This window comes from Dromiciops gliroides, chromosome 3 (assembly GCF_019393635.1).
Source record: "Dromiciops gliroides isolate mDroGli1 chromosome 3, mDroGli1.pri, whole genome shotgun sequence".
Lineage (NCBI taxonomy): Eukaryota > Metazoa > Chordata > Mammalia > Microbiotheria > Microbiotheriidae > Dromiciops > Dromiciops gliroides.
Window position 1 is genome coordinate 301,985,846 of NC_057863.1, and position 22,236 is coordinate 302,008,081.

The following is a 22,236-nucleotide window of genomic DNA, read 5'->3' on the forward strand; positions in this document are numbered from 1 at the left end:
TAGGAACTCTAACCAACACAGTGATCAACCACAATTCTAAAGGACCCATAATGAAACATGCTATCTACCTCTAGATAGAGAACTGATAGATTTAGAGAAGGAATTGAAACAAATTTTCTTTTCTTTTCTTTCATTCTTTTATTCTTTCTCTCTTTTTGGACATGGCTAATGTGGGATTTTGTTTTACTTGACTAAACATATTTGTAAAGGGTTTCTTTTTCTTATTTTCTCAATGGGGAGAATGGTATAAGGAAAGAATCCAGAAAGGAAAAGAAAATAAAATTGAATTTTTTAATTCCATTTGTTTTTTCACCAAAAAATTAAAATAGAGTTGATCTAAAAAAGCAGTTAAGCTCCATCCATTTCTCCCAATTCTTGGCCCCTATCTTCTCCCTGTGATGAAGTTTCATTAAGCATTCTTTCTTCAGCTGTTCAATCATTAGTTCCCACTGGTCTTAACCATAAGTGTGCAGATGAGTCAATTTCCTCTCTGCTTCAGGGCACAGAAAGCTGAAGGGAAAATTAACCAAAGGAGCCTCCTTTCCAGTGATGTCTCTAGGAAATGTTGTTTTCTCATTTATGCTCCAATGGATTCTTACTCTACACAGTGTCTTGCCTGGCATAGCTCACAGAATATGAATTTCTGTGCACATTTGATTCTAGTTTTTTTCTCTCTCATCTCCTGCTTTATATGCAAAGATGCAACTACAGCCCCATATACTAACATCTAAGGGATGATAAAGGGGCTTTCTCCACTTACTTTTCTATTGCTTCTAAGAAGCATATCACTATTTCAGCTTTATTCTAAAGTATTTCTGGAAACCTAAAAGAAAAATAGAGGGTAAGTCTTTAAGTCAGACTGCGATGAATGCAAGTCCCAGAGGTTTTTATATAGCACTTTAAGGTGTATGAAGAACTTTACAAATATTATCTCATTTTATCCTCATGACAACCCCGGAAAGGAAATATTATTATGTACCATATATTATTCTATAGTCTATATTATGTATGTATATATATGTGTGTGTGTGTGTGTATGATATGCTATTATCACATGGTAGATATACTCTATTATTACATAGTAGGTAGCATGATATACAATATTGTGTGATGCGTGATATGATGTGATATATCAATTATAGCTCATATGTGTGGTGTATCATATATTACATAATATAAAATAGGTCATGTGGTTTGATATTTGATGTGATATGACATAGCATAATATACTATGTACTATCACATATGCTAACCATGGAACCTTGCACAAGTCACCTATGCTCTCAAGGAACTAAGTCTATAAGCTGCAGAACAGTTACACATGTGCATTGGTTGAAGTAGTTTTACAATGGAAGGATCCTATACCAATTAAATCCAGTCTCTTCTTTCTAAAAAATAGATATGAACCAGACTGCTAACTCTCCATTAAAATAACTTTTAACCCAAACAATATAAGGTCATTGAGAGCAAAGACTATTTCATTTTTATCACTGTGTTTCCTGCATCAAGTACAGGCATCTTGCTTCCCAGAAGGTATGTAATAATTGTTTGTTGAATTGTTGAAATCAAGTCAAGAGCTGAAAACCAGGAAATATAAGCTGACCTAATGATAACCAGCTTATTTCTTCAGTTTCTCCATTACTGTTTCAGGGGAGCTTGCTGTTGAGAGCATGTTTTTGTTTGTTTGTTTGTTTTTTCAAAAACCAACTGCCTGGGGGCAGCTAGGTGGTGCAGTGGATAGAGCACCAGCCCTGGAGTCAGGAGTACCTGAGTTCAAATCCGGCCTCAGACACTTAACACTTACTAGCTGTGTGACCCTGGGCAAGTCACTTAACCCCAATTGCCTCAAAAAAAAAAAAACCCAACTGCCTAACAGATATAATTTTCTTAGTAGTGATAATTCCCTCTAAATGGAATGAGGCATTTCTCATTTCTTCAACTGGCATTCAAGGACCACCTAACAACGGAAGTCCAGGAAGTTTGCAGAGTGCTTCTCAGAATAGATGTAACATTGTAACACTTTACACACATATCAAATAATTTAAATTTGGCAACATACCCTGTGAGTGTTTTCAAAATTAACAAAAACTAACTGTTCAAAGATTTTCCTGGTAGCATTATTTATTATTGTACTCTAAAAGTTCAAGTGTGGGGCAATGGTTGGATAAATTTGGGTAATGTACCAGTACCATAATGCAATTAAGATTGATAGTGTTATTCATGAGTAACAATCCCAAAATCTGAAGTAGTTTTAGAAAGAATTTTATTAAATAATTTAGTGGCAAGAGAGCCAGAAAGAAGGTGTGGTTTTCTCCATGAGTCTTGGTGAGGTTACATCATATAGAGTTTAGACAAGGTTATAAGGACATTTGCTGATTGGCCTCACATAGGCAGTATGTAGTCTCTAAAAGAATGGCAGTTGGAGATATACAGCAGCAGGTTAGTCAATCTAATTTGGGGAAGCCAAAATACAAACTTTGAGTGGACCCAAAACAAGATCTGAGGGGACCTAAAACAAGCAATGGGATGGATCTAAGCATTCCTTACAACCACAGGGCCCCCCTGGAGATCCCTAAAGTCAGTCTGACCTCTACAGTAAGCTTTTGGTTTAAACATTTTTCTAGCCACATATAGTTAGGTTCAATAATATTAATAAAGGATAATAAATATTTTCTCTACAACAGATATGACAAATACAAAGAAATATAGAAAGGCTTTTCTAAAATAATGGGAAGTAGGGGGAAGCCAACCAAGGCAGAGTACCATTACTTACAAACTTGTAGTGGAATATGCAACATAGTTTCTCTGTAGGACCCAGAGGAACCCTAAAGGTTCGGGTGAGAGAAACTAAGTCAGAAAGGTATTGGAAGTGGGTTAGTCCTAACTCAGGCCAAGAGCAGGGATGAAAACATGTGAAAAGTCAAATGACAGGTGAGATTTTTTGTGTAATCCCATAAATCATCCCTTTGCCTTTGCATTTTTTCATTTACCCTGAGGACTTTCTGCCCCTTATTTAGTTCAGTCACTGGAAGCAGACAAAGAGCTAGGGTAAAAGTAATAAGGGTCTTTGCCTGCCATGTGGCTTGGCCTCTATTTGTAGATAAGGGGCAACAGGCAGGAGAGCCAAGATCCTGAGACCTAGAGTGGAAATAAAAACTACCAGTCAAGATTGTGAGTAGTGACTTCACTGAAGTAAAGGACTATAACCCTTCCCCAATCCTGGAAAACTGAGTAGTCTCAGGGGTAAGAAATTTGGGGTTGGAAGCTTAGTGGAGGAATTGCTCTATGAGAAAAGCACAGTTAACAAAGTTTGGGCTGGTTTGGTTTGGTTTGGTTTTCAATTTTAGTTTACTATATAATGAGCCAGATGGCCAAAGTTGATTTTCTATGGGGAAAAAACAATATAGAGATTCCAAACTGAACTAGGAAATTTCCCAGCCAAGTAAAATAGAGGCAAGCTGTACAGATTTTCACATTTTAATCATCTTGAGCCATATCCCTTAACCTCCTGGGGATGCATCCAGAATGCAGTCTGTAAGGATTTCTCTTTTCCCAACTCTTTGAAGCCATGCATCTTGATGAGGTTACAATGCTTATGCAGGCACACACGCGTCTGTTGCTCATTCTCCAAAGTTGATTGGACCACAGGGCTGGTAAGTGGGGTGACATGCCACCTAACAGGAAAAATTATAATTTATACTCACTTGCAGATTAATGGTAAAGTGACGTCCGGTCTTTTTTGTAAGCCTAAAAAAGGCAGTACATGAACTGGTTATAAGCAACTATTGCTACTTCAACATCTCAGGTGTTACCCACCAAATATCCATGAAGCCCACCTAAATAACATCTAAAAGAAGAAAAGTAAATAGTAATAAATTAACAAAAAACAAAGAATCCTGATAGCAATTTAGAGGAACTACTAACTGAAAAGCCATGACATTTGGGGGGGGCTGAATTTCATTTATTTAATATTAAAAGATACAAAACAAGTTCAATTGCTCATACTGATGTTCAGTAAAGTTCATAATAAAATATCTTAAGATCTTATGGTGTTGAACAGGGTTTTTTTGTTGTTGTTTGGGGGGGAGGTGTTGCAGGGTAATGGGAGTTAAATGACTTGCCCAGGGTCACATAGCTAGTGTCAAGTGTGTGAAGCTGGATTTGAACTCAGGTCCTCCTGAATTCAGAGCCAGTGCTTTAACCACTGCGCCACCTAGCTGCCCCCAACAAGGTTTTTGTTTTTTTAATTACAACTGTTTTAGAAAAAAATGACATTACTAGTTTTTAAAAAGTTGATCCTTGCTCCCCTTCCTCCCCCTCCCATCCTCCTCCCTCTCCTCTTCCCCCCTTCCCCTCCCTCCCCTCCCTCATCTCTGGGATGCTCCCCACCTCTCCGAGCATCTCTCTGGGTCAGGTCCTTGTGCCTCCATTCTTTCCTCCTTTGGGGCTTTTTTGCACCCGGCCCAGCCAGCTCTTCTGGGACCTGGGCCCCACACACACTCCTTCTGTTTCTCAGAGTTGGCTGGTGAGAAGGAGTGGCCTTTGTGGAAGTGAGGATGGCACCCGTGCTGCCCTCAGCCAGGGCTCTTCAGGAGCCAGTGACCTTCCAAGATGTGGCAATGGTCTTCACACAGGAGCAGTGGGGGTACCTGGACCCTTCTCAGAAGAAGCTATACCAGGATATGATGCTGGAGAACTACAGGAACGTGGTCTGCCTGGGTGAGGAAGGCTTCCCCCTGGGACTCAGGATCTGTCTCCTCTCCCCTCCCCAGCCCTAGAAGGACTAGCTGTGTCCAAGCCCAAGGTGATCCACCAGCTGGAGCAAGGGGAGGCTCCTTGGAGGCCAGAGGGGAGAATCCCAGGAGCAGCCATCCAGAAAGATGAGTGCCAATTTAAAAGAGAAAGACCTGTTAGCTTGCTTAGCATTGGATATGAAGTGGTCAGGATACTTGAAGATGGGGAATCTAGGCCTGAAACCAAGGACTTCTCTCCAGAGATGGTTATTTCTATGGAGCCTTCATCCCAGCATGAACTCAAGCAGAGCAGTGAAGAGAAGAATTCTGGGGAAGTAAAAATAAACTACGTGAAAACTCCCACTAAAGTCAGAGGCTATGATTGTGGCCAAAGCATCAGGCTAGAACTCATGCTTTTCTCGAAACAGAGAACATCTATAGAAGAAGATCTTTACAAATGTGATGGAAAGAGCTTTATTGTGTCTTCTGACCCAAGGAAATATCAAAAAATATCCTCAAAGGAGATAGTTTCCAAGTATAATGAATGTGGGGAGGCCTTCATTTCTTTTTGTTTTTTTTTTAATTTATTTTTTGTGTGGCAATGGGGGCTGTGACTTGCCCAGGGTCACACAGCCAGCAAGTGTCAAGTGTCTGAGGCTGGATCTGAACCCAGGAACTCCTGAATCCAGGGCCGGTGCTCTATCCACTGTGCCACCCAGCTGCCCCCAAGGCCTTCATTTCTAAACCAGATTTTATTGAATATCATAGACTATATGTTGGAAAGCAACCTAATGACTTTAATGACTGTGAGAGAGTTGCTAACTTTAGCCATTTCATTCATTCCTTTGAAACAAATAACATTGAAGAGAAATCCATTAACTATAATGGATTTAGGGAAATTTCTACCCTGAATATTCAATTTATGGAAAATCAAAGAATTTACCCTATTGGGCAACCTTATGAATATAATGAATGTGTTATACCTCTCAATCACAGCTTTTCTGTTACTTCCCATCAAAGGAGTTATACTGATAAGAAACCTTTTGTATGCAATGCTTGTGGGAATGTCTTCCTCTGGAGTGCCCAACTTACTCAGCATCAGAGAATTCATGCTGGAAAGAAACCTCATGAATGCCATGAATTTGAGAAGGCCTTCTGTCTGAGAAAATCACTTACAAGACATCAAAGGATTCATACTGTAGAAAAACCCTATGGGTGTAATGAATGTGGAAAGGCCTTTTGCCCATAGAGGACAGCTTACTAGACACCAGAGAATACACACTTTAGAGAAACCTCATGAATGTAATGAGTGTGAGAAGGCCTTCTACCAGAAAGACCAGTTTACTCAACATCAGAGAATTCATACTGGAGAGAAACCTTATGGATGCAACAAATGTGGGAAGGTCTTTCAAGTGAGAACACAGCTTACCCAACATCTACATATTCACACTGGAGAGAAGCCTCACAAATGTAATGAATGTGGGAAGGCCTTCAGGTAGAGAGGTCATCTTACTGTACATCACAGGATTCATACTGGAGAGAAACCTTATGATTGTAATGAATGTGGAAAGGCCTTCTGACTGAGCACAGAGCTTACTCGACATCAGAGAATTCATACTGGAGAGAAACCTTATGGATGTAATGAGTGTGGGAAGGCCTTTAGACTGACTATAGAACTTACTCGACATCAGAGGGTTCATACTGGAGAGAAGCCTTATGGATGTAATCACTGTGGAAAGGTCTTCTGCCAGAGCACAGACCTTACTCAACATCAGTGTATTCATACTGGAGTGAAGTCTCAATGTAATTTATGCAGGAACACCCATTTTTGGAGCACACAGTTTACCAAACCCTGCAGAATTCCACAGAGAAACCTTTTGAGTGTTATGTGGAAAGACTGGTGGTGGTGGGAGCAATATATTATACCTCCTCTACTACCCTCCTTGCAGGTTATGCTTGTTTTCCCTTAAAAATCATGACATTTCTCATGTCTTGGTTGACTCAGATGACTAAGAACTTCAACTACTGATGTCATTTCCTCAGCCCCTGAGTACAAAGCAGCCATGAGGACTTGGAAGGGGGGAGTGTGTCTTTTAAAAAATGTTTATTTGGGGGGGGGCAGCTAGGTGGCACAGTGGACAAAGCACTGGCCCTGGATTCAGGAGGACCTGAGTCCAAATCCAGCCTCAGACACTTGACACTTACTAACTGTGTGACCCTGGGCAAACCACTCAACCCTCATTGCCCCACCAAAAAAAAGCTTACTTTTTAATGTTCACTTAGAAATTTTTGAGTTCCATATTCTTTTCCTCTAGTCCCTTCTCTACCCATCGAGAAGGCAAAGCAATATGATACCCATTATACATGTGAAATCATGCAAAACATGTTGCAAAAAGACCCAAGAAAAATAAAGTCAAAAAAAATTGCTTCAATCTGCACTTAGTGTTTATCCATGTTCTGTAGATGAATAGTATTTTTATTCATCAGTCCTTTGGAATTGTTGTGGATCATTGTCTTGATCAAAGTAGCTATCTTTCACAGTTAATTAATGTTAGAATATTGCTATTGCTGTGTATAATGTTATCCTGTTTCTGCTCACTCTACTTTGCATCAGTTTATATCAATCCTAGTTTTTCTGAAGCTATCCCCTTTGTCATAGAACACAACAGTATTCCATCACTAGGGTGACATTTTAAAAGTTTGAGAGACATAATTTCTGGGTAATCATTTTATTAATAATGCTAGCATATTATTAATAAAAGGGATGGCAGTTTTGCCATCTCTCTTAGACAAAAGGTACTCATAGCAGTGGGATCACAGTTTATATGCCCTTGGAAGAGTGGCAATTAACTCTGATTGGTTAACAAGAAGAGAGAATGACTATTATGGGAGGTGAACCTGTTCTAATGAGGGGATTGGGAATGTGACTTTGTTCATGTCATTTCCTTCCAAATTACCCCCAGCCTAGGGGAATTGTAGATAAAGAATCTATATCCCCGACTGAAGCCTGAGTAGAACACAATCAGCTAGAGTTTCACCTTAGTTTAATTCCTTCTAAGGTTGGGTGGGATAGCAATACCTAGATTGAGGAGGATGTTAATCCTATCTAGTATCAGTCCTGTCCTTCTGAGGCTGAGCTTTAAAATGAGGACTTTTGAAAAAAAGGGAGAAAACTCTGGATCTCCCTAAAGAATTTGTTACTAGTAATCGTTTCTCTCACTATCATATACCACAACTTGTTCAGTCATTCTCCAGTTGATGGGCATCCCTTCAATTTGCAATTCTTTGCCACCACAAAAAGAGCTGCTATAAATATTTTTGTACAAATGGGTTATTTTCCTTTGATCTCTTTGGAATACAGACCTAGTAATGCTATTGCTGGATCAAAAGGTATGCACAGTTTGATGGCCCTTTGGGCATAGTTCCAAATTGTTCTCCAGAATCATTAGGTCAGTTCACAACTCCACCAACAATGCATTATTGTCCTGAATTTCTCACAACCCATCTAACATCATTTTCCTTTTCTGTTATGTTAGCCAATCTGGTAGGTGTGTGGTGGTACCTAAGAACTGTTTTAACATGCATTTCTTTAATTATTAGTGATTTGGGGGAGATACCTTTTGAGTGCTTAGGTGGTGGACCATGATGGACAAAGGAATTTTATTCAACTCAATCAACTTGAGATATCTACAATATCAATCCTTGTTGAATATCCTTCTTTCACTATGGCTAAGTAAATATCTTTGTTAATTCTTTTTTTTAATTTTATTTATAATAATAAACATTTTTATTTATTAAAAAAAAGTTGATCCTTTTGATTTTAGGAATTCATGGTTAGTAGTGGGGGAAAACAATTTATTTAATATTGTTATGGCTCTCTGATATCTTTGATGTGGATATTTTCTCCAGTGGTATAGATTGCAACCTAGCCGTGCCTACTCACTGTTCAAGACTATCAAATAAAACCTCCTATGGTTTTCCAAAAGAAGATCCTTCTAATGAGCTGGAGACCTCTCTCTCTCTCTGGGGATTTAAAAATCCTATGATACTAATTCATTACTCAGGCTGTCCAAGCTGATTTTATCTATTACAAATTCGTAATACATAATACATAATACATAATCTCCTGGGCTCCTGCTGATCACCAACAATCTTCTACTCAAGCTTTACCAGAGTAACTATCCCAGAGCTTTTCTTTATTCTCCCCTCCATCCCAACTATACTCCTAACCCAAGGACTTACTTAAAATAATTTGCCTTTTTCTTCACTGAGAAAATTGAGACTGTCAGACAGGAGCCCCTCATTTCCATTTCTCAAAACTTTTCAATATCATTGCTTGGTCTTCCTTCAAAGTCATAAAATACACATTTCTACTCCTCCCAGTCTACTCCCACTGCCTCTACTTTTGCTCCTCTTCCTTCCTGTCTCCTGTAGGACACTGTTCCCAAAGTTTGATTCTTTCATTCGTCACTGTCTCCTTCCCAACCAAACAGCTAGGTGACTCCATGGTTAGAGTACTGGTTCAGGAAGAGAACAGATTCAGGTAGATAACTGGGTCAGGAAGACCTGAGTTCAAATCTGGTCTCAGACACATACTAGCTGTATGACCCTGGCCAAGTAACTTAACCTCTGTTTCAGTTTCCTCAGCTATAAAATGGGAACAATAATAGCACCATCTACCTCCCAAGGTTGTTGTGAGGATCAAATGAGATAATATTTATAAGGCACTTAGCACAGTGCCTGTCACATAGTAGGCACTTGATAAATATTTGCTTCCTTCCCTTCCCTTTCCTTTCCCAACTACATGTAAACATTCATAGATTCCTTTAATCCTAAAAATAAAAGATTCTTCCCTTAATACTTCTACTTCCATCCAGCTATTGTGCTATTTCATCCATCTTACCTTACTCACAATGAAACTTTCTAAAGTGCTACATCCAGTGCCTGCAATTTCTCATTAAAACTCTCATCTATAAAAGGGGGGAACTAGATTAGACTGGAATAGGTCCATCTTCCATCTCTAAATCTCCTCTAAATCTATAATCCTATAATTCTTGCCATCTGTCTTCTACCCCATTTCACTCTTCTGAAACCACTATCTCTAAGGTTAGTAATTGCCTCCTAATCACCAAATTGAGCAGACTTTTTCTCAAAGCTCATTCTCTTGTATCTTTCTCCAACTTTTAACTGTTTTTACTGCTACTCTCTAAAGACTACTCACTCCTTACTTGACTTCAGAGATACTTCATCCTCCTGGTTCTCCTCCTTCTCTATTCAGTTCTCTGTCTTCTCAGCCTCTTCCCTAGCCACTGATATGTGTTCCCTAGGCTCTGTACTTGGCAGAGCCTCTCCGGCTGTTCTGTAGACTCTCGGCAATTTCATTCACCCCTCCATCTTCAATGACCCCTCTATAAACATGAATCTAAAATCTATATTTCTAGCTCTGACCTCTCTTTTGAGTTCTAAGCCCACATCTCCAGTTGCCTCAAATGTCCCACTAGCACCTAAAATTCAATGTCTAAAGCTAAGCTAACTCTCTTTCCTTTCTAAATTCAACCTTCTTTCCATTACTTCTATGTCTGGCAACACTAGTCACCCTCTCTCCCATGTTCACAAACTAGGGGTTATTGCTGCTTCTTTTCCCCTCAATATTCATTTCTAATCAGTCACCTATTACTGTCCATTCCACCTGCCCAAAAGCCTTGTGTCAGTGTCTCCATTCTCACTGCTACCACCCCAGTGTAGCATCTATTTTTTATTATTACAACAGCCTCCCAGCAGCTCTTCTCAGCTCTGCTCACCCTCTCCATTCTTTTGCTGATGCACAACACATACTTATAATCAAACTGAACTACCCTTTAAATTCCAAACATTCTTTGCTCCTTCCTCAGCTTCTCATCTCTGTTTATACTCCCCCCTCCCACTCTGTACATTCATTCCTACACATCCTAGAGAGTTTAATTAAAATGTCACTTTCTCCATCAAGCCTTACCTGATCCTCTATGAGTAATAACCTTCCTCTGAAACTTCAGAGCACTTTTTCCGTAGTTCTCTTCTGTTACTTACTCTGTATTATTATTTATTATAATTGTCTGTATTTGTCTCTTATCCTCCCACTGTACCACAGTCTCCATAAGGACAGGAATAGTGCTTTTTCTAAACTTTATACCTCCCTCATGCTCTGGCACAGTTCTCTACACAGAGCGGATGCAAGTAAATCCTTGTCAAATTGAACTGAATTTGACTGAATCATCATCCTGTGGGGCTAGTCACTCAGTTACCACCTGCTATCACTTTGCCATTTGTCTATGAGGATATCTTGAAAGATTGTGTCAAAGGCCTTGATGACAATGAGGTATTCAATATCTATGGCAGTCCTTTAAACTGCCAGCCCAATAATCCTGTCAAAGAAACGACATGAGGTTAGTCTGACTGTTTCTTAAATGAATACATGCGGTGTCATCATAATCATCATTTCCTTTCCCAAGTATTCGCAGACCATCTTTTTATAATTCACTCTAGGATTTCATAAGGAATCAAAGCAAAGCTCACTAACCTAAAATTTAGAGCATCCACCCTTTCCCCTTTTCTGAAAACTAAAATATTGGCCTATCACACCTTTTTTATCACTTCTCCCATCCTCAGAAGTCACTAAGCAATCCTCTCCATGCATCCTTTCAGGATATAGCTCATTCATTCATTCAGACCCAATTCAAGAAGGTGCAAGGGATACAAAGACAAAACCATAACAATCCCATCCATCAAGGAGTTTATGTTCTGTTTAGAGAAGAGACTATGTGTATAGCTAAGTAAATACAGATTAATAGAAAGCAAATAAAACTAATATAAAATAAATAATATAAAATAAAAATACAAAAGTAAATAATAAAATAATACAAAATACAAAAGCAAATAAAACTAATACAAAGCAAAACAAAATGTTACCCATGTCCCAGCATTAGCCAAAGCTCTGGGTTCAATCCTAGGGCTTGACCCCCAAAAGTTATTCATTGCCAACTATAGGAGTTACTCCAAGAAAATCCCACATTATAGCTTGGGAAAAATTCTTCATTAAATTTTCTTAACTGTGGGTAATGGTATATCCAGCTCCCATGCAATTACTCAATATAATTTTTGCTTATCAAATGCATATGGCAAAGGTGTACTTCAACCATCTTGAATTGCTTCAAGAAAACCACTTGTTAAGTTTTCAGTGTGAGCATTTTTATACCTTGGATATCTGCAAAGAGCTTGATTCATTATTCTGCTGATTGTCTCAACTTAATAAAGTACTAGTAATTCAGATTCAATTTAAAAGTGTGTCAAGCTTACATTCTTTAAGAGAGCTAGTTACTAAACATTTACCAGCATACTCCTGTATATCAGGTACTTCAGCCTTAATTTCATGCTACAGAAAATGCAGAAGATGCCAAGGACTCGCAAGAACCCAAATACAGATACAGAAAAGATAAAAAAGCTATCACAGTCTTTCAACATTCTAATGAATCTCTCTTTAACTTCATAGCTCCTCCAAGTTTTGGGGGGTTCACTGAAAGAGGAACAGGCTTTTTGGAGCTGCTAAATGGCAACCATCCATGCCATTTTGTTACTGTTGGGTTGTTTCAGTCATGTCCAACTCTTCGTGGCCCCATTTGGAATTTTCTTGGCCAAAATACTGACCAGCTCATTTTACAGATGAGGAAACTGAGGCAAATAGGGTCAAGTGACATAATCAGTAGATGTCTGAGGCTGAATTTGAACTCAGGTCTTCCTGACTCCAGGCCTGGCACTCTATCCATTGAACCACCTAGCTGTCATAATCTATACAATTAGACCTACGCTATCTGAATAACTCACCCACCATGGGAGAAGAAGCAACATTCAGATCTCTCTTCCTTCACCACCTGCCATACATTCTCTCTCTCTCTCTCTCTCTCTCTCTCTCTCTCTCTCTCTCTCTCTCTCTCTCTCTCTCTCTCTCTCTCTCCACCACCTGCCATACATTCTCTCTCTCTCTCTCTCTCTCTCTCTCTCTCTCTCTCTCTCTCTCTCTCTCTCTCTCTCTTTCTCTCAATAAACTCCAGTGGCTCCCTATCACCTCCAGGATCAAATACAAAATCTTCTATTTACTGTTCAAAGCCCTTCATAACAAGCCTCCTCTTATCTTTCAAGTCTACTTTTACCTTCTCCCTAGCCATGTACAACACTGGCCTCTTTGCTGTTCCACAAACAATTCTCCGTCTCTTGGATCTAGCGATCCTCATGTCTACCAACTGCCTTCCTTGGCTTCCTTTAAGTTCTTACTAAAATCACATCTTCTACAGAAAGCCTTTCCCAATTCTAGTACCTTCTCTCTCTTAATCATTTCCTATTCATCCTATGTGTGAATATGTGTGTATGTATAATATGTATGTGTGCATACATATAACATATATAATATACATGTATGTGTGTCTGTTTCAACAAGTTTGTTTTCTAGTTGTGTCCCTAAGTGGATTGTAAATTCCTTAAGGGTAAGGACTGTCTTTTGCTTCTTTTTATATTCTCAGTGCTTAGAATAATGCCTGGCACATAGTAGGTGCTTAAAAGATATTTATTGACTTATTCCAAGGCTGGATGCTCTTAAGGAACTAAGTGGGCAATCGTATTCTTTCCCTAGAATGTCTGATACTCAAAATTAGGAACTTGCTAATTTGTGGTTAGCAAGGCAACCCTTTCATCCTCCACACTCCTGAGATGGGCCCTACTTGGGAAATCTCCTTTCTCCTACTAGATCCACCTTGTTCCTAGGCTCATGCTGCCTGGCATCTGGCTTCTGCCAGAACTCTATTAGTGCCATAACTGTTGCCATCCCATAGGCTAGGAAAGTCTTGTCTCTGACCTAACTTGAGAAAGGTGCATCCGGCAGCAGCTAGGTGGCACAGTGGATAAAGCACCGGCCCTGGATTCAGGAATACCTGAGTTCAAATCCAGCCTCAGACACTTGACACTTACTAGCTGTGTGACCCTGGGCAAGTTATTTAACCCTCATTGCCCCACAAAAAAAAAAGAGAGAGAGAGAGAAAGGTGCATCCAAGCACATGTGATTCCCATGTTCATCTGGTCCTTGGTACAGTGAAAAGCAGTCTAGGTTGGGAGTCAGAGAATCACTGACTTCAAATCCCAGCTGTGCCATTGACTGTTTTTAATTTTTCTTTGTATCCCCAGCACTTAGCATAGTACCTGACATAGAGTTATCATGGGGGTACAGAAGGGGTAAAACATGCTGCCTGCGATGCTACTGAATGCATCTGGAACCATATTAAAATGTAATGGTGGGAGTTGGGGGGGGCAGCTAGGTAGTGCAGTGGATAAAGCACTGGCCCTGGATTCAGGAGTACCTGAGTTCAAATCTGGCCTCAGACACTTGACGCTTACTAGCTGTGTGATCCTGGGTAAGTCACTTAACCCCCATTGCCCCACAAAAATTTTAAAAAAATGTAATTGGAGAGGGTTCAGGGTTGGGTGGCACAGTGGATAGAGTACTGTCCCTGAAATCAGGAGGACCTGAGATCAAATCCAGCCTAAGACACTTACTAGCTATGTGACCCTGGACAAGTACTTAACCCTGATTTCCTCCCCCACCCAAAAAAAAAAATGTAATTGGCAACTATTTACCAAAATAAACAAAAATTTAATTGAATTAATTAAGTCAAAATGCAGTTCTCAGGGATCTTTATGAAGTAGCCCCCATTTCTACTTGAATTTGACATCACTTATGTAATAAATGATGGTTGATTGATTATTATATGTATGACTTTGGTCAATTCAGTTTACCCTGGGCTTCAGTTTCCTCACCTATAAAATGAGGGAGTTATACTAAAGGGCCTTAGTGGTGCCTTTCAACTCTAAATCTATAGTGCTATGGGTTTGGGCTCGATGACCTCTAATTTCCCTTGTCTATGATTCTAAAATCCTCTGACTCAAGCTCACTGAAACCAGCTCTTTTAATTTCACTTATCCTGAGTTTCAATTCTCTAGGTATCATTTTTTTATTCTATACTTACTAGTCTAAATGTATTCAGGTTAATAAGCAGTATAATAGTGGCTTGTCAATAACAGAATCCCTTGCCCAATTTCAATGCCAGTGATGCTTTAGGCAAGACAGTCTGTATTCATTGGGGAAGCCCCTGGAAATCAAACTCCTTCAAGACTTGCAACTGAACACAAGAATTACATAAGGAGGGACAAGCTGATTAGGAGAATAGAGTCATGGGGAGGAGACATGATGACGGCCACTCACTCATGATGAGTTCACCAAAGAGGAAGAGAGGCTTCAACTGTGTTTTTCCAACCCTGACCTTTCTCTTGTCCCTTTTCCAAGGTTATTAAAACAATTGACATTTTAATCAGCAAGACTGGTCTCTGGATTTGAGTAAGTTGTGTGTTTTTCTTTCTTATTATTTTATACAAATATTTAATGACTAAATAAATTTAAACTCAATTCCTGTACCCTGAGGCCAAGTTATCATAAGGAGAAGGAAAAGGAATCACATGGGAAGTCTGCAAAGATAGCTCTAAATCCATGAGTTCTGGCAGAACTCATAACCCTGGAGCCCAAGGTGATTCTCTGTACCCAAAAATTATCTGCAGATCTTCAAGTGTGGCACCAGATCCAAGCTGAGAGGAGATAAGCTAACAATTCAATTCTTTCTCCATCCTGGAGTCCCAGGCTCAGAAAAGATCTTTTTCCCACTTCTGAATGAGTTTCCCCAAGAAGTACTTCGCCACTGACTTCTTTAGGAAGTTGTACTTATTTTGTGTATTAGAATGGGAGGGAAAAGGAGAAGAATAAAATGAAAATTATTTTGTTGACCATTTATCCAAGTCATGATATACCATCACTTTGACTACAATCATTGAGAAGCAACCAGGCCTACTTAATACTGAGTATTAAATTTGGTATTAGAAAGTCCTATAGGACAGCTAGATGGCACAGTGGATAAAGCACTGGCCCTGGATTCAGGGAGACCTGAGTTCAAATCTGACTTCAGACACTTGACACTTACTAGCTGTGTGACCCTGGACAAGTCACTTAACCCTCATTGACCCAGAAAAGAAATAAAAAAGGTCCTATAATAACTAGTATTTATATTGCACTTACTATGTGTCAAGTATGGTATTATAGCTATTATCATATTTAATCAGTGTGCATTAGGGAATTAATACCTACATTGGGAACTAATACACTTTACAAATACTATTTCCTTTTGATCCTCACAACCTTGTGAGGTAGGTGCTATTATTAGCCTCATTTTACAGTTGAGGAAACTGAGGCAAAGGGACTTGCCCAGGGTCACACAGCTAGTAAGTGTCTAAGGCCTTAATTTGAACTGAGGTCTGCCTGACTCTAGACCCAGTGCTCTATCCACTGTGCCACCTAGCTGCCTACTCCCTTATTGTATGACCATGGGTAATTTAACCTCTCTGAATCTCAGTTTTCTTATCCATAAATGGGGATGATAATAATTATACCAGCAGTTCTTACCTCACAGGGTTGCTTACCTCACAAGGCTTGAAGAAGATAATGTATGTAAAAAACTGCACAAACTTAAAATTACTATACATATCAGTCATTCTCATCATCACAAGTATCTAGGATTTCTTGCCTTTCATTATAGCATGGCCTAGTGAGAAGAATACTCTATCGAGACTTGAAAGACCTAGTTTATAATTCCCAGTCTCTAATAACAAGCTGTTACGATTATCAGGAAAAGGAATGATGAGACCCTACATGAGGTTTGCAGCCCTATGAGTAGGCAGAAGGGAATGGAATATGAGAGAGGCAAGAGCTGACCACGACGCCAAGGTTGGGAAACTGGGTAGCTGCTGGGGGCAGCTAGATGGCACAGTGGATAAAGCACCAGCCCTGGATTCAGGAGAACCTGAATTCAAATCCAGCCTCAGACACTTGACATTTGACCCTGGGCAAGTAACTTAACCCTCATTGCCTTGCCAAAAAAAAAAAAAAGGAAACTGGGTAGCTGGAAGAATAATGGTAACTTCAAGAGATACCCCCCAAATACATTTTCCTGCTGACTGGCATATGAAGCTCAAAATTTTGAGCTTTGGAGAACACATTTAAAAAAAATTTTTAACATAGCCCAAAAGAATCCATAAAGCTGACAGAGAAATCATCTAACACATCACTCATTATCTCAGGATTTCATGAATTGAACAAGTTGTTCCCTCAAATCCATTCTATCTCTAGCTTTCTGTGATAATGATATAATGCATGGGGAATGACCCTTCCCTATTAATAATAACTATTATGGTAAAAAGCCTCAGGGTACAGGAATTGAGTTTAAATTTGTTTAGTCATTAAAGATTTGTTTTAAAATAATGAGGAAAACAAACACCTCACTCAAATCCAAAGAGACCACTGCTTAAAATGTCAATTGTTTCAATAACCTTGGAAAGGGAATAAGAGAAAGGTCAGGGTTGGGAAAACAGGCAGTGAAAGATCTGTTAGCCTAGCTATTCTGGTTGAATTTGCCCACATTTTGATAATTCTTCATTCAATCCAGAACAATTGATATAGTAGAAAAGCAGATAACTGTCACCCGCGCATACCCCAAATACTTAAATGTTGAATTTTGCCTATAATTATATAGTGCTTTGGGGGCAGCTAGGTGGCGCAGTGGATAGAGCACCAGCCCTGGATTCAGAAGGATCTGAGTTCAAATCCAGCCTCAGACATTTGACACTTACTAGCTATGTGACCCTGGGCAAGTCACTTAACCCCAGTTGCCTCACCCAAAAAAAAAAAATTATATAGTGCTTTGATGTGCCCTGTCTTATTTGGTGAGATGGGTGATACAATTAGCATTAGATCCATTAAGCAGATGAAAAAACTGAGGCCCAGAAATGTAAAATGAATTATCCACACTTGGTAAATTATAAAGCTAGCACACAAACTCAGGCCTTTGTTCTCCAAGTCCAGTGGTCTCTCCAATACACTACACTGCTTCTTTTTTTTTTTAATTTTCAGTTTCAGATTCTCTCCTTCCCTCCTCCCTCTCCCCCATCCCTTGACTATGCTTCTTCTTAATAGTTCAGACAACTTTAACTTGGATTAAGAAAAAAGTTCCTTTAACTCACTTCCCTCCCCACCAGCTTTTAAAAAAAAATGTCTATGTAAACAAAGAATCTATAGTATATCACTTGGGATTGTTTCCCATTTTTCACTGTGAAAGGAGCAAAAAATGGTGGGGTGGGGGAGGGTGGTATAAAGAAAGCTCCAAGGAAAAGCAATTTTCAGATTTTGATTTGTAAACTAAAAAAAAAAAAAACAAAAACGTTCCCTAGAGTCAAGCGCATTAATTTCCTGATGAATAGTTTTCCTTTGGGTAGCCAGAAAACCTCTAGATGAATTCTGTGGTAGAGGAAACCAGAGAAAACTTCATATCTTTTAGAGATATTCCACACTGGTGTTCTTTCCTTTACCAATCACATTTAATTGGGAGAAATGGCACAACATAGTAAACAGAGGGCTGGTCTTGGATTCTGGAAAATCTGTGTCCATGGCCTGCCTCTGGCACAGACTGGCTGGAGGATTAACCCTTAGTTCCCCAGACAACTCTCTAAGCCTATTGGTTACATAGGAGTTGCTAATATGCATCAATGGAAGAAGTCTCCATACTGGAAATTCACAAACACTGATGGAGTCACAGGTCTGGGCCAAATATGTAATACTACCTATGTATGAAATGTCTGTATTTCCAATGAGCAATGTAAGACAAGGGACAAAAGTACGATCAGAGAACATAACGACTCAGCTTTTTTCCTTCTCCTCCTTCTCCTCCTTCTCCTCCTTCTCCTCCTTCTCCTCCTTCTCCTCCTTCTCCTCCTTCTCCTCCTTCTCCTCCTTCTCCTCCTTCTCCTCCTTCTCCTCCTTCTCCTCCTTCTCCTCCTTCTCCTCCTTCTCCTCCTTCTCCTCCTTCTCCTCCTTCTCCTCCTTCTCCTCCTTCTCCTCCTCAGTGTGAGGACTGAATCTGATGTCATTGGTAAAAAAGGGAAGGGCCCTGCTATAGCAACATCATTGCTTCAGTAAGCATCCTGCTGCCCTCCATTTTTTTCTTTTTAAAAGAAGTTTTATTAATGTCTTTGTTTTTTACATAATAATTTCTAGATATACTATCACAGAACACACACACTCCCCCTAGGAACTGGACTGTATTTTACTCAGTTTTGAGTAGGAGAACATCATCCTTCCCTTCCTCATCTCCCCCAACACCACCCCACTCTAAACTCCAACCCCCATCCTCCCAAATAAATTCATCACCAGAAATCTCATCCTCTTTGGTACTCAACTTTGTACATCCATCTTTGGTACTCAATATATCCTAAGTACTTCTGTGGCCTCTCCCCTCTGAGTAGAAGGCTGAAGAGAAGGACAAAAATCTCCTCCCAACGCTTCCTTTAATAAAGAGCTCAGAATTTCCAGCCAATTCTTCATTTCCCAGCAGCTGTTCTGCTTGGTTTTGAATATGAGAACATCATGCCCTGGGGTGCCCTCTGGAAGCTGCCTTCCCCTCTTTCATCTTTTTTTGTGTATTGTCTCCCCCATTAGATTTTTTGGTGGGGAAATGAGGGTTAAGTGACTTGCCCAGGGTGCCACAGCTAGTAAGTGTCAAGTGTCTGAAGTCGGATTTGAGCTCAGGTCCTCCTGAATCCAGGGCTGGTGCTTTATCCACTGAGCCACCTAGCTGCCCCCTCCCCATTAGATTTTAAGCATCTAGAGGTCAGGAGCTGTCTTTTTCTTATTTGCATCTCACATTTGCACAGTGCCTGGTACATAGTAGATACTTAATAATTTACTGCCCCTCCCCCTACCTGGAGGCCCTCTCCTTCAAAAGACAATCAGGAAAGAAGAAATGATCTGCTTGAACGTTGCGGGTAACATGTCATCCATTTAGGTGAAAATAAATTAATTTCTAAGGCCCTTTTTAGTTCTGCCCCTAATCAGTATAGATAGGTATAAGTGTGTATATATACAGACTATATCTACTATATAGAATGTATATAGAGGGTATATAAAATATACCTACATATACATGCATATATACATATGTGTATATATTATATGTACATGTAGATATATATATTATTTATATGTATATATGGAGGCAACTAGGTGGCACATTGAAAAAAACTCCAGACCTGGAATCAGGAAGACTCATCTTCCTGGGTTTAAATCTGGTCTCAGACACTCAATAGCTATGAAACTCTAGGTAACTCACTTAACCCTGTTTGCTACAGTTTCCTCATCTGTAAAATGAACTAGAGAAGGAAATAGCAAACCACTCCAGTATCTTTGGCAAGGAAACTCCAAATAGAGACATGAAGGGTCAGATATGTCTGAAATTACTAAACAATAAGTTTATATATGTGTATATGGATGTATGTAAACTGGAAGAATAGCAGGCACTCTTGGGTCTAATCCCACTACTGATCAGCATGGAAGCTTTGACCTTCTCTGAGACAGGTTCACATACCTCTTTATGCAGCTTGGTGGCTCCCTGCTCCTGGGGGCTTCTTTGTCTCTGTCTCTCTCTTCTCTCTCTTTCTCTCTTTTCTCTCATTCTCTCTCTTCTCTCCCTGTATATGTATACATGTTATATATGTATGTATGCCTACATATGTATATATGTATGCATGCAGCATATATGTATGTATATATAATCTGAAGCCCTATGACATTTACAGATAACAAAGAGTGCTTCAGGTATCTGACTCATTGATCTTATCTAATCTCAGAACCAAAAAGGACCTTAGAAATTCATTCATTTTCATCTACATGGATAACATGTTGTCCCTAGACACCCTTCTAGAAGATACCCAGAGCAACTATCACCTAGTACAAGTCTTCAAAAATTAGGGCTTTCCTAAAAAAGCCAGGACACTTGGTCTTGGTCATCATGCTTAAACATTGACCTTCATTCACTTGTTTCTGTGGCAATGGGGGGAAAAAAACAAATCTCCTAAGGACAAAGCTGCTCTCAGTATGTCCTTTCATGGCTTTTGAACACAACTCATCTCAGAAGATGACCGAAGGTAGCCTTTAGTGTCTCCCCAGTCCTTTATTCTCATTATTTCTGAGACAAAATTGGGAAAAATAAAACCCTATCATACGCTGCTGTTGCCAAGGCAAACCTGCTTGAGTTAAAGGATCATTAACTGGCTCCTTTGCTCACTGGCAGCCTGAGCTCTCAGCTGAAAACACACGGCTCTTTTCTCATTTGATTGGCTCCTTGATTCTCCCATGGCACCCAGAGAAAAACCTTCACCACCATAATGAGGTGATTCCGGGAAGGGGAGCTATCAAGGGATGCGTCTATGATGCCTTTGGGGTAATTACCAGCTTGGTTATGAATTTGATACTCTAATAGTGTTAATATTTTATGAGAACTCTAGGCTTTTGAATTACTGCCATTTCTAGGATCTACATAAATTAACTTATTTTATAATAAACCCCAAACGATTAACTCTTTCTTAGAGTTACCACCTATCCTTAGGCAATATTCTATAGTGACTGGTCCCATTATCAGCCATAATGTGAAACTGGCCATATCTGCCCATTAGGTACTAAATACTAGTCCTGCACCCCTCCTCCCTCACCAATTACATCAGTAAATGATCTCTAAATGAGTTTAAGTATGATAATCTACAAAATAATTGACTTAGTTGGGTATGATAAAAAAGAGTATTGTCTCTGAGATCAAAGGTCCTGGGTTCGAATCCTGCCCTTGCTGCTTACTGCTTGTGTATCCTCAGAGACATAGGCTTTCCTCCCAAATTTCATCTGTTTACTGGCAGTTTTTAAAAGTTATAAGTACCATCCCATTAACCTCAAGTGACCAGAGCAGTTCCACTTTGTTTTCAGTTCCTGTTTATTTTCCCAACTTCCCTATAGATCATTACTTTGGAAAGAATTACTTTACACATAGAATTGCCAGGGTTAGTCATTAACTGGCATTTATATAGGTTTTTAAGGTATGTGAAGTATTTTATACACATCATCTAACTTTATCCCCATTTTCAATTGAGGAAACTAATGCTGAGAGTGAAATGATTTACCCAGGATCCCACTGAGGGATGGCTGAACTCAAATCTTCCAGGGTCCAAGTTCTGCTCCCCCTACATAACAAGAGGCTGCCTCGGTGGACTCACTCACACTTCAGTGGCAATTTCTAAAAGTCACACCAACATTAGAAGACTATAATACGCTCTATAAAACTACCAATGGGAAATCAGGAAATACGACAGGTAACAATTAAAACTATGAAATGTGCTACCAAGAAAGGGTGAGTCAGCCTTCTTTAGAAGTCTTCAGAGAGGTTGGGTGACTGCTTGTTCGATATATTATAGTGAGAATCCTTTGTGTGTGTGGATTGAATTAAATGGGTTGCTAAGGTCCTTTCTAACTCTAGAGTGCTGTAGTACTGCAAACTATGTTCATTAT

General features: G+C 39.6%; 1 protein-coding gene across 1 annotated transcript in view; it reads left to right on the forward strand.

Annotated features, from left to right (window-relative positions):
- Positions 1-4,556: 4,556 nt before the first annotated feature.
- LOC122747509 (zinc finger protein 624-like) overlaps positions 4,557-22,236 on the forward strand; it is a 49,382-nt gene continuing 31,702 nt past the window's right edge. Inside the window, exons 1-4 of the mRNA XM_043993480.1 lie at positions 4,557-4,719; positions 4,773-5,268; positions 5,983-6,145; positions 20,975-21,124. Coding sequence (XP_043849415.1) covers positions 4,557-4,719; positions 4,773-5,268; positions 5,983-6,145; positions 20,975-21,124 — 972 coding nt within the window. The remainder of the gene's footprint in view (positions 4,720-4,772; positions 5,269-5,982; positions 6,146-20,974; positions 21,125-22,236) is intronic.